The sequence below is a fragment of the Typopeltis vanoorti genome, chromosome 12, assembly GCF_054136105.1.
Source record: "Typopeltis vanoorti isolate ZY-2024b chromosome 12, IOZ_Tvanoo_1.0, whole genome shotgun sequence".
Lineage (NCBI taxonomy): Eukaryota > Metazoa > Arthropoda > Arachnida > Uropygi > Thelyphonidae > Typopeltis > Typopeltis vanoorti.
This window is the reverse complement of record NC_143560.1, coordinates 14,038,154-14,051,390: the sequence shown is the minus strand read 5'-3', so window position 1 is coordinate 14,051,390 and position 13,237 is coordinate 14,038,154. Positions and strand designations below refer to the sequence as shown.

Here is a 13,237-nt window from a genome sequence, read left to right as displayed (position 1 = left end):
GCAGTGTAGGAAGTAAATTCCGAATTTCCAGCCGCCTAGGTTCCTGATGATCTCCACCTGTGGAAGTGCCCTCGTCAGTGTCGGAAACGATGCCCGTGTGTGTGTAAGCAAGAATAAGAAGGACGACGATGATAACGATCTCAAGGGTCTACTGATATGGACTAGATGACTAAATACCAAGTAAGGTCTATTATATGTGATTTAACTAGAGGCAGAGATTGCTCTAGTTGTTGTTGTTTTTTTTTGTTAGTGTTACTTCAGGACTGAAGGCAGTTAGCTAACCATTAAGTAATAACTTGCTTATTTGTGTGAAATAAGATAGTGAAAGTTAATGTGCATAATGTCATTTATTGTCTAAGCTTGCCTGTGGAATAGTATGTGTAGGTTTGTTATGTTGTATGACTTAAATATAGGCACAAATATTACCTTAGCCTGTTTACTTTAAGGAGAATTGTTGGACTAGATTGGATAATTTAAGATCTAAGTTAATATTGCTGAGAAGTATTAAAAAAAAAAAAGATTGTGTGCTTAGTGTTAACTTTATTGTACTCTAATTCTTCTTCTTCTTCTCCTTCTCTTCCGTCTAAGACGGGTTGAGTCTTCTCTTGAGCAGGATCTTCCAGTCTTCTCTATTGCTGTTCGAAAAAGTTCCTTATATGTTCTGCATCCCGAGATGTTCTTTATTAATTTCAGCCAGGTAATTTTTGGTCTTCCAGGTCTTCTTTTTTCAGTTGGAAAAGTATTGATTAGGACGTTAGGAAGTCTGTCTACATCCATGCGTACAGTGTGTCCAAACCATCTCAGTTGTTGTTTTCTAATTTTTTTTATTATTGTCTTTTTATACAATAGTTCTTGTCTGACTGTGATGTTTGTTTTCTTTTCTATCCAACTTGTTCTATTTATTTTTCTTAAGCATTTCATTTCGAATGCCAGCAGTTTTTTCTCCTCTCTTTTTTTAACTGTCCACGCTTCTGCTCCATAGATGACTGTTGGTATAATTATTGCTTCATATAATTTGATTTTGGCTTGTTTAGATATCTTGTTTGTTTTCTAGATTTTCTGTAATTTTCCCATGGTGGTCCATCCTATCGCTATTCTGTGTTTGATTGTTTTGAGTTCATCTATTGTTTCTGTTGGTTTTGGTCCAAGGTATATGAAGTTGTCTACTTGTTCTATTTGTTCTCCGTTTAGGGTGGCTGAGATGGTAGTTCTGTTCCTCCCTATTTTCATCACTTTTGTCTTTTGTATATTTATTGTCATGTCATATGTTTTACAGGTTTCGTTTAGCTTGTTGATCAACTTTTGTAGTTCATTTGGGGTTCTTGCAAGAAGGACGAGATTATCTGCATATTTGATATTATTTATGTTTAAACTGTTGACATTGATTCCAGGCTCGTTGTCTATTGCTTTCTTTACAACTTCTTCTAGATATATGTTGAACAGGCATGGGGATAATGGGCATCCTTGCATTACTCCTTTTTGGATTTCTATGGGTTCTGTTGTGAGTGTGTCCTTTTTAATTATTGCATTTGTCTTAGAGTAATATTTTATCAGAAACTGTATTATATATTTGTCTATTGCTTTTTCTAGTAGAATTTTGAGAAGGATTTCTCTGTTGATGTTATCGAAAGCTTGTTTAAAGTCCACAAAACAACAATATAGTTCTTTATGGTCTTCCCAGCTGAGCTCTGCTAGTTGGTGCAATGTGAAAATTTGGTCTATTGTTGAATAGTTTCCTCGGAAACCAGCTTGTTCTATGCCTATAATTTCTTCGTAGGTGTTTTTTAATCTATTTTGTATAATTCTTATGAATATTTTATAGGTGTGAGGGAGTAAATTGATTGGTCTGTAATTTCTGCAGTCTCTTTTGTCTCCTTCCTTGTATATTGGGATGATCTTTCCAGTTCTCCAGTCATCTGGGATCTCTCCTGTTTGTAGTATTTTATTGAATAGGGTTGTTAAATATTCTATTGATATGCTGCCTCCATATGACCACAGTTCAGTAGGGATAGTATCAATGCCTGGTGCTTTATTGTTTTTCATCTGTTTTATTGCGTATCTAACTTGTAAAATTTTTGGGTGATCATTATTTTCTTCTATTGTTGGCATTGTAGTTTTGTTTCCTTGGTGGAGGATAGTCTTAAAATGGTTTGACCAGATTTTTCTTATATATTCAATATTCCCGGTTTCAATCATCTTGTTGTTTATCATTGTTACTGCTTTTGCTGAGAATTCTTTTGTAATTTCTCTTACAGTATCATGGAAGACTTTTAGGTTGTTTTGTTGGTATGCTTCTTGGCATTTCTTAGCTTTTTCTTCTAACCATTTTTCTTTGGCTTTTTTGCATAGGTTATCAACTTTATTTTTTAGTGCTCTATATTTTTCTCTATTCTCTTCATTGTTTTGTTGGTTTACAAGTATCTTGGCCTCTCTTTTCTCTTCTATGGTAGCTATGATTTCTTGGGTTATCCACTGTTTGTTTATTATTTTGGGTTTGGCACCTAGAGTGTCTTTTGCAATTGATAACACTGTTTCTTTTCCTTCTTCTCAGTATTTTCCGCTGTTCTGTAAGATGGAGGGTTTTAATTTCAAGCACATCTGTTCTAAAAATCAACTTCTGCTTGAGCTATCTTTTAGTTTTGATAGGTTGATGTTTTCTTCTTTTCTGATATTATTTTTCCTGTTGAATTTTATCTTCACTTTGGCAGTTAATATTTCGTGGTCAGTGTCAAAATCAAAACTTCTTAATGTTCGTACATTATTTACTGAGCTTTTCCATTGTTTGTTTATGATGATATAGTCCATGCAGTTCTTTATATTACCCTCTGGGGATGTCCATGTATATTTATTATTAGGGCGTTGATAGAACAATGTGTTTGTAATCATTAGATCATTTGCTTTACAGAAGTGGAGTAATTGTTCTCCTCTGTCGTTAAGCTCTCGTATCCAAATTTCCTCATCACATCTTTTTTGTCTGCTGTGAACTGTCCTATTTTAGCATTAAAATCTCCCATCACTATCATGAGTTCTCTATTTTGGGGATTATCTATTTCCTGTTGTAGTCCTTCATAGAAATTGTCTATTTCTTTCTCTGAATGGTTACTGTCTGGTGCATATATTTGGATTATTTTAATTGTTTGACCTTTTTCTTTTGCTTGAAGTTTGGTTGATATTATTCTAGGAGACACTGGGTTTATTTCAATTAGTAATGCAACTCCTCTGTGTATGTTATCTTTTCTTCCTGAGAAATACAGTCTTCCTTCTGGTAAATCCATGAATCCATCTCCGCACCAATGTGTCTCTGATAAACCTAAAATACTCCATTTCAGTCTTTTTAAATTTTCCTGGACTAATTGTAATTTTCCAGGTCGGTATAGTGATCTTATGTTGAGGGTGGCTGACCACATTGCTGATTTCTCACCTACTCTATGTGGTCTTTGAGTAGGTGCATCGGTTGTCCCGTACGCAGTAGCACTATCTCGGTTTGTAGACTTTCTCCTGCTCATGAAAGTTACTGGCATAATAATGTAGCCAGCTTGCCATGCCTCTGCTACATCCTTTGGTTCACGGCTCTTTATTCTTTATTCAGAGCAACCCATTTGGGTTTCCCCCATCCGCCACCCGGGGGGATGCGCCTGGTAGGAGTGTGGTCTCCCCCAAGGCATGAATAAATTGTTTTGTTTGTCAAATAACTTGCCTGATTCATATATTATTATTATTATTATTATTATTATTATTATTATGTGACACCTCCAGGGAGTCCACAGACTCATCGAGGGAGAGTGTGCCAACAGCATCGAACGATTGAATCCCTTCCAACTACTAACTGCACTCAAACTTGCTTAACTTTTTGCGAGCCATTGGTTGCAGAGGCTCTACCAATCGATCAACCTTTGCTGGCAAAGGTTGGTCGATTTGCCAGCATATGCCAGTGCACTTCTCATAAAAAGACCGAACCTGTGTGACCTAGGGAGATAAGTAGCTACGACTGAAGAATAGAGTATTGCACTGCTTGATATAGTGATAAGTGTAAAAGATATTTCCATGCCTTGTTGAGTTTTTTTTTTTTTTTTTTTTTTAAAGGACATTTAAGTCTTATCTGCAATTTCTGATGGCGCAGTCGTAATAAAAAAAATAAAATTTTCAGAAATCAATAAAGAAAAACTCTTACTGTTTAGACAAGGGATTGTCTCCAGCCAGAGGCAATTCCAATGTTTTAGAATTTCGTACACATGATTAAGCATAGATACGACATTGAGAATAAGGAGGGTCTAATTGAAAGAAAGGATTAACTGTAGTAGACTAAATCAAGCAATGGATTAAGAACGATGGAGTCACGACTGTTAAGTATAAGTTAAGTGAGTTGAAATAAACAAGATAAATAAGTATATGTTTCGAATAAAGTATAGAATTAAAACTTAAGGAAATTAAGTATAAGCTACATCAAAATTTTACAATACAAGAGAGTTTTCAAACCAATTTTAACTTATGAATCTGAGAGCTGGGTCAGAAGTAAAACACTTGATCAAAGACTAGAGACTGCAGATATGAGAGTCCTGATAAAGATTCGGGGCATGAACAGATGGCATTAATGTCAATATCATATTAAAAACGAGGATATTAAGAAAGAACTTGACATTGTCAGCATTCAGGAATATGTTAGCAGAGCTAATCTCAGGTGGTATGGTCACTTAAAGAAACAGAATGGGAGATGAAAGATTAGCAAAACAAGTGTTCTCTGCCAGGTTAGCAGGAAATAGACCTAGAGGAAGACCAAGACATAGGTGGATTGATAGTAAAAAGTGCCTTAGAAGATAGAAATATAAGATCTGATAATGTTGGAGTCTTGACAGGTAATGGACTGATTTGGAGAAAAATTGTAGATAGAAAGTTAGTAATGATGTAAATTTTTCAAATATTATTACGTGACACCTCCTGGGAATTCAAAGACTCATCAAGAGAGGGCACCTACTCTACAATTCTCTTTCTTTACTACTCAATCCAACTACAACGAACCGCATGTACACCAATGCCATTTACTGCCAACCATCACCACTACTATTTTCACAACAATCACAAACATCCATGCCACGGCGGGATTCGAACCCACAGCCTTTTGGCTGGAGAGCAGATATGCTAACCACTCGGCCAACCAGGCTGGCATATAGTACTATCATATCCTGTACACCCCTTGAGGGTACATGGCAGGAATTTGATGATGATGAACTGAGCAGGAAAGATTATGGTTTTGAGTACTATGGCTTTAGAAGAAAAGGAAAGTAGCCCTATTTTTCAGTCTTCTAACGTTTGTAGGTTCTTTTGTATAAGTTCTTGGACTGGTAATATTGGTTAAGTGGAGAACGGAATTCCAAGTATAATGAGAGGTTCTCTCTCTTAGGGGTTAGTCCAAAAGGAATGCCTCCAAGGTCCCATTTTCCAAAAACTTTGTCTTGTCTGTATTAGTAGTTAATCCACTGATCTTGCTGAATTTTTCTAAAATACCAATATATATATATATATATATATATATATATATATATGGAATCATTATCCTTCAAAGTGCCTACTACATCATCAGCATATGCTAATACTTTATTTTCCTTTATAGTTGAAGGAACTGTTATTCCTTGCACAGCATGTGTATTGTCTACTTCCTGTAAGAATGGTTCAAGAACCAATGTAAAGAGCATTGGACTAAGAGGGAAACCTTGCTTTACTCCTTTTGAATTTTGACCGGGTCTGACAGGAACCCATTAACTAGGAGGCGGGTAGTTGAATTGGCATAGGCTCCTTTGATAATGGATAACAGCATTTTACCTACACCAATTTGCTGGAGAATGTGGAATAGAAAGAGATGCCGGACATTATCAAATGCTTGAGTAAGGTCTACTGATAGTACTGCCATTCGACTGCTTTTTTGTGTTAACTTAGTGGATTAGGTCATGTAGCAGAAAACAGAAATAGATTAAATTCTACTGCTCAACCTGGTACTCCATACACCTGTGCGCTTTTAATTATTATGTATCTCATTCCCACTTTGAGCCTGTTATTGATAATGCAGAAATTTATATCTTGTAGTCAGTATTAGATAGAGAAATAGGTCTCCAGCTGCTGGTTAAGGTGTGATCTCTATTAGGTTTTGGAATGAGGACAGTATTGGCTTGCTACAAATTCACTTGGTATGTGCCCTGATGAGAGAAAGGAATTGAATAGTATAGTTAGAATGGGAAGAATAAAATCCCAGGCCTCACGATAAAGTTCTATCCCTAGGCCATCAGGTCCTGGGGATTTTCTTGTCTAGCATTCTTTATAGGCTGTGGTAATTTCAGATGCTGTAATGGGTCTGTCAAGCCCATCTTGGATATGAGCAGGAAAGCCATTGATGTTCCAACAGTACTATTGTCTTCAAACAGATTTTTGTAATGTTTTTTAAAGGAGTCGAGGATGTCTTGAGTGGTGGACATGTCGTCTCCATTAACGCAGATTTGAGTGATAGTTCTTTCTTTGCAAAATTTAGTGAATTGTCTATTGTAGAAGGCAGCTGAAAGGCCTTTTGCTAGGTGCTGCTGCTGCTGCTGTGTTCTTAGTTTAAAATTTCTTTCTTCTACTTGTTTCTGTCTTTCCACTTCTGTCTCTATGTTAATGTTTTTAATGATGTTGCTATATTCGATACCATTGCATTGGTTTGTTATGAACCAGCTTCTCTCTTTATACAGGTATTTCAATTTTCCTTTTGAAGAAAGCCTGTTCCTTTTCCCATTCCATCATATTCTGTTTTACTGTTTGTTTGAATAATAACCATATATTCCAATTTGAACAGAGGGTCTGAAATTTGGTGGATGTCTCCATGGTCCAGAAGAGATCTCTACTTTTCCCATGCAGTGAACTTGAGCAAAACTGGATTATGATCTGACATGTTGATGTCAAGATGTTTTATCTGAATTATCCTATTTATAATGGAAGAAGAGATATAAATTTGATCAATACGAGTACCAATGCCTTGATTCATGTACGTGTAAACCTGGAGATTACTATTGTGAATCCTCCATATGTCTACTAGTTGAGCATTGTCCAGACATGTTTTTAACTATGCATATCCCACTTTTCCACTCCTTTGGGTGTCTTCCTATTTTGTCTAATGTAGGATTTTCAATACAATTCCAGTCTCAAGTTGCTATGATGTAGTGGGCACTATATAAATATGGCTCCAATTGCTGGAAGAATTTTCGTCTAACTGTTCCATTAGATGGAGCATAAACATTTATAAACCTTATTACACATCCACAGCATTTCTAGTCTATTGTCAAGATTCTCCTTTCTTTTAGTGTTGCATGGTGATCAGCATTCATTTTAGAAATTATGGACTTTATAACCATGTTATAAATAACTATTTTAAATTCCCGACATTTCCACCTTCATATTAAGGTCATCATCTGGAGTATATACAAATATACAAGGACAAGCTGATTTACATTTCACACAGTATGCTAAAGAGACAATGATGTGATCAACGGTTATTCTACTGGCATGAACTCTAGTGAAAATATATATATAAAAAAAATTATATGTATATATATATAATATATATATAAAAAAAGAACTGATAAAATGAATTAATTATTTAGAAACCTACATCAAAGCTACATTCTAAAAATAAGAGAAACATTCTTTCATATAGATAGTCTTCTTACAGTAATAACAATGATGTCCTAATTTAACATAACAATTGTTATATTAGATTTAAGATTCTGGATTATCTACAGTCCTGTTTATAATTATCTCTTAGGGAGAAAGGTTCTGTGGGTAGAATATGTGCCTTCCATATGCTTGGGATTTTTAGGCCATCATTATTGTTCAGATTAGGGTGGTTGATAATCTCACAGGCTTCCTTAAATTTACGTTCATACCATGTTTTGGTGTGATGTAAACAACTGGTGCTTTTCCAGTCAATTCAATTCCAGTAAAGTGTTCAGGGCATGATCAGAAAGGCCAGCTTCACCATAGTTATTATATTTAATGTGTCATTTATGTTCTTTTTGTCTGATAGGAATTGTTCGTCCTGTTTCCCCTATATATGGTAGATTACAGGCAGTAAATACGGTATACTCCAGGGTGTACCAGTGGAAGGAGTGGGTCCTTGGATGAGTTGAGTAAGCTTTTTAATTTTGCAGGAGGTTTAAAGGTGGCTTTGAGATTGTATTTCTATGGTATTCTGTTTATTTTATCTTATGTCCCTTTAATGTAAGGAATGGTTATAGTTTTATTGTAGTCTGGTTTATCTTTGTTTTTATTGAGGTCTTGTAGAGAATTTTGTTAATAGTGTTTTGGCTGTAACCATTTTTTTGGAAAGTATTGCTGATAACTTTAAATTCATCTTTCAGTGCTTGTTCATTGGAGCAAATCTTCAGAGTCCTGTTTTATAGAGTATTAATGACACCTAGTTTTTTGTTTTGGATGGTTGTAGGAGTTTGTGTATATATATTGGCCAGTATCCTTCTTTTTCACCCTCCAGATAACACGGTGCTCTTTTGCATGTATTACTTTCTGTTTTTTTTTTTTTTATTATTGTATGGCAAAATGTTTTCTACATACAAAAAGAATGCACAGCCATGGGCCCCCCCCCCCCCCCCATTGCTAACTTTTATATGAAACATTCTGAGCAACATGCTCTAAATTCCTCTCCTTTAAAATCTAAAGTCTGGCTTAGGTACGTTGATGATATTTTCATGTGGTCCCATGGCTGCCAGACACTAGACAATTTCCTTAGCCACCTAAACAAACAACAGAAACGCATTCAGTTCACAATTGAGATTGAAAAGCAAAACACACTTCCGTTTCTAGATACACTTGTCACATGTCTTCCTTCTGGCAGTATTTCCTTCACTGATTACCGGAAACTGACACATACTGGCCAATATATACACATAAACTCCTACTACCACCCAACACAAAAACTAGGTGTCATTAATACTCTAAAAAACAGGGCTTTGAAGATTTGCTCCAATGAACAAGTGCAGAAAGACAAATTTAAAGTTATCAGCAATACTTTCCCAAAAAATGATTACAGCCAAAACACTATTAACAAAATTCTCTACAAGAGAGCTCAATAAAAAACAAAGATAAACCTGACTACAATATAACCATTCCTTACATTAAAGGGACATAAGATAAAATAAACAGAATACTACAGAAATACAATCTCAAAGCCACCTTTAAATCCTGCAAAATTAAAAAGCTTACTCAACTCATCCAAAGACCCACTCCCTCTGCTCGCCCACCCTGGAGTATACTGTATTTATTGCACCTGTAATTTACCATATATAGGGGAAACAGGATGAACAATTCCTATCAGACAAAAAGAACATAAACGACACATTAAATATAATAACTATGGTGAAGCTGGCCTTTCTGATCCTGCCCTGAACACTTTACTGGAATTGAATTGACTGGAAAAGCATCAGTTGTTTACATCACACCAAAACATGGTATGAACATAAATTTAAGGAAGCCTGTGAGATTCTTATCAACCACCATAATCTGAACAGTAATGATGGGCTATGTACTAGGTTCATTATTGGTAATTTCAACTGATGTTTCATCAATATTTGACTGGGAAAGTGGTTTCTGCTGATTTGGAGTTTGGGGGCTAATTTCTAGTTTCACAAAAAGTGTACAACCAAATGGTTGTGCACTTTTTTGTGATTTTACCAAGTGTAATTTGTTTAAATGCTCTGTCTTTACTAGATTGAACTGGGAGATCTGGGAACTCTTCATTGTGACTCTATACAGTGTTCCGATTGGCTGCACCGGTGCTCCCAATCTTTCAGCGAAAGTTTTAAAAGGACAGGTATTAATGCAGTATTCAGAACTTTCGCATTTCTGACAGGGTTTGAGACACTGATTAGCAATATATCCAATCTCCATGCATTTGAAACATTTAGATTTGGGCAATTTCCATCCAATTGATTGTATGAACCACAATGCAGGCACTTCCTTTGTACTCCGGGATAGTTTACCATAACTCGGGTTGTACCGACGTTGACAAAATTTGGTACGGGCATCTTCATATCCATTGTGAAGGAGACTTCACCAGAAAACCAGTTTGGATCTTTGCCTGATAAACTCTTTAGTATATTACTAATCTTACCCCATTTGAAAATGTCTGTATAAAAATTTCATTACTGTGCTCTATATATTCGATCAGAAATCTTTCAGTTTTATTGTTTTTACCTAGTTCCCAACCATTACAGGAATAACTGTGCTGCCTTTGAAAATAAAACCCTGTAATAGTTTGTCTCTTGTTTCCACATCTTTGACTACAATTAAATATTTCCCTCCTCAAGGGGTGAAAGAATAAATCTTATTTGCTCTGACTATCTCTTTTAAAACCTTAGTTACCCCTCTCACTTCTTCATATTTGGGAATTTCAATTCCTAGAGTTTGCACCCTTGGAGGAATTGGTACCATATCTCAGGTGGGGAAGAAGACTATAACCTCTGCGTTTGTAAGAGAGAGAGAAAAAAACACTTTCAGTCACAAGACTGAGAATTAAATAATCCCATGATACAGAAATAATTCTAAGCCACCAGCCTTTATTTAGCTGATACTAAGGTTGAAGTAATGCAGGTCATATTTTCATATACGAGTAGCCAAAAAGTGTCACACCTAATTATTAAAATACTCTGGATTAGAGAATGTTGAAAGTTTTTTCATTTGGTTATACTATAAATTAAAGATACCAAGAAATTATATACTTGATTTCATTCCACTGATGACATGTCAATAAAGGTTCAAGCCAGACTGGGTAGTGACCCTTTGCATTATGGATACTAAGGCAAGTGATATGAAGTCATTAGCTTCTATGTATGAGTTTCCCAGTCCTGAAACTACTTCAGGCACAAACGTTTTTTGCTTAGACTTGGATAAAGAATTAAACCAACTATATAATTTCTTGGTATCAATCAAGTAAGGTAGTGCTGTCAAAATCACTGCCCGCGGGCGACCCACGGCGCAATTTTGTGCAGCCCACATGCGAGTTTTGATTTTCACGGGCGAAAAAATAAAATAATTTGAATTGAATGCTTCTTAGATATTTTAATTCTATTATTAATTGATAATCTCAATGTTGGTAATTTTATTTCGTGTTTTTACATCACTACCCACGTTTTTTTCAAATATTAGATGTGTCAAAGAAGCGTTCTTACACTGTTTTATTCCAATGCGATCACAGGGAATGTGAATGTGCTATTAGTGAGCACTTAGTGTTATTCGTTTGTTAAGCTTTTGAGGTTGTGTCACTGCTGCTCACTAAATTACTAGATACGCATTGTGATGTGGCCCTCGGATACATTTTTTTTTTCTAATGCGGTCGTTGGATAGCCCTGAAGTAAGGTATCAAACATTAATATATCATATTAAAAAAATAGATAGGCATATACTACACTCTTATATGCTGTCATTTAAATACTGTTGAGATTATGTTTGAAAAACACTGTCTAGCTTGGAAACTACACAGTTATCTAAACTCAGTATATAGTATGTATGACCCACATGGAGTGTGAAAAAGCATGTCTCTCTTAAGTCAACCATGTCCTGCTTATTCTTTAACCACTAATCAGCAGTGTCGTTAGTAATTACACCAGCTATACCAAATTCAATTGGAATATACTAAAAATACTATTTCCCTACAAGACAAGTTTTCTTCCTGAAGGGAAAATGAAAGAAACTTGCACAGTTCTCTTATTTCTCAGATTATATTTATATGAGTACTTTCTGTGTCAGTTTTTGAATGTGATGGAAATTAATTGATAACTAATATAATTTGTCACTGATAACAAGCAAACGATTAAAATATAGTTATGGAAATTTAATATTACTAGTTATAGCTTTTTACCAATCATGTTTTTTTTTTTTAAATTAAAATTTTTAGAAATTTATCCAAATTTTTGTTTTTCTTTATTTATAGTATTGCTGTAAAGTATAATCTCAAGCACCAGAGTTATGGAAAAGGAATAAATCGCCGTATAATTCTCAGTAGACGTTTCACACCTAATGCACTGCTAAAACATCTCATGGAATGTAAAGAATCTTCTTGCAAATACCAGCTAATAACTCCTACTGAAGTTAATTAATAAACAAAGAAATCAAATTGAATCTGACAATGTGCTTTAAAAAAGTCATTCAAGATCAGGGGGAAAAAGTTGTTACATTCATTAGTGTGTATATATTCACCAAGGTTTGCTTTTAAAATACACATTCAAAATTATTCATGAAAGTAAAGAGTTTGGGTTGAGGAGGATTTGCATCAAATGAACTTTATGCTAGTTAAGTAATTTGGGTATAAGATTTTAATTGTAACTGTTATTTTATCAACTATTTGAACAATCAAGATACTATATTGTAATAAAACATAATGATTAAAAATTATGTACAGACATTATTCTGGAAATAATTAAACAGAATGATAATGTAATACTATGCTAGATAACTGGGAGGATACCATCCACATAGCCTTTTAAGGAATGCAGAGAACTGACTGGGCTTCTGAACTTATGTCCAATCCTCACCTGATAGCATATCCACTTAGTAGGTATCAGTCTGGGTACTGAATGAATGAGGATGCAACGGCAATTAGGCCAGAGATGTCCACAACTAACACTGGGTGTGGGGAAAAGAACTTGCAAAACCCTCTGAAGTGTAAAAAAAAATGCTGAACAATCATTGATACTTGAATATTTTATTTATTTCGTCATCCAATTTTTAATAATAAAAAAAATAGAACCAACTTTGATACAATATTTTATTTATTTTGTCATAAATTTTTAGTGATCACCACAAAAACTAAATACAAATTATAACAATAATGAAAACCAAAGAACAACTTTCATAATGAATAATTAAGTCATTATTTATTACAGTTTATTACATTAGTGTTTAAATTATACATATTTTGTAATGGTACTCTCTTCTACTTTTTTTTTTTTATTAGCAAAAAACTTAATATCATCCAAAGCCAATTGTCTTGTGAAAGAAGCATCAAATAGCTAGAATACCTAAATTATTGAGACGATTCTGGCACATGGTCAGTCTTAAAACATCTTTAATTCTACACTGAATGATCTTTCTGCTTGGGCCATAGTTATCAGTACTGTGCAAAATATTCTAAAGTAATACAAGCATTTGGAAATGCTGCTTCTATTTGTAATTCTCTTATTTTGTTTAATAACTCAAATGGTGG

General features: G+C 34.7%; 1 protein-coding gene across 5 annotated transcripts in view; it reads left to right on the top strand.

The window, feature by feature from the left end:
* Nucleotides 1–12,426, top strand: part of LOC150100590 (uncharacterized) — a 154,850-nt gene extending 142,424 nt beyond the window's left edge. For all 5 annotated transcript variants that reach the window (XM_090401658.1, XM_090401654.1, XM_090401656.1 and 2 more), the window contains one exon: nucleotides 11,966–12,426. In XM_090401658.1, coding sequence (XP_090257784.1) covers nucleotides 11,966–12,131 — 166 coding nt within the window. In that variant the 3' untranslated portion in view covers nucleotides 12,132–12,426. The remainder of the gene's footprint in view (nucleotides 1–11,965) is intronic.
* The last annotated feature ends 811 nt before the right edge of the window (nucleotides 12,427–13,237 follow it).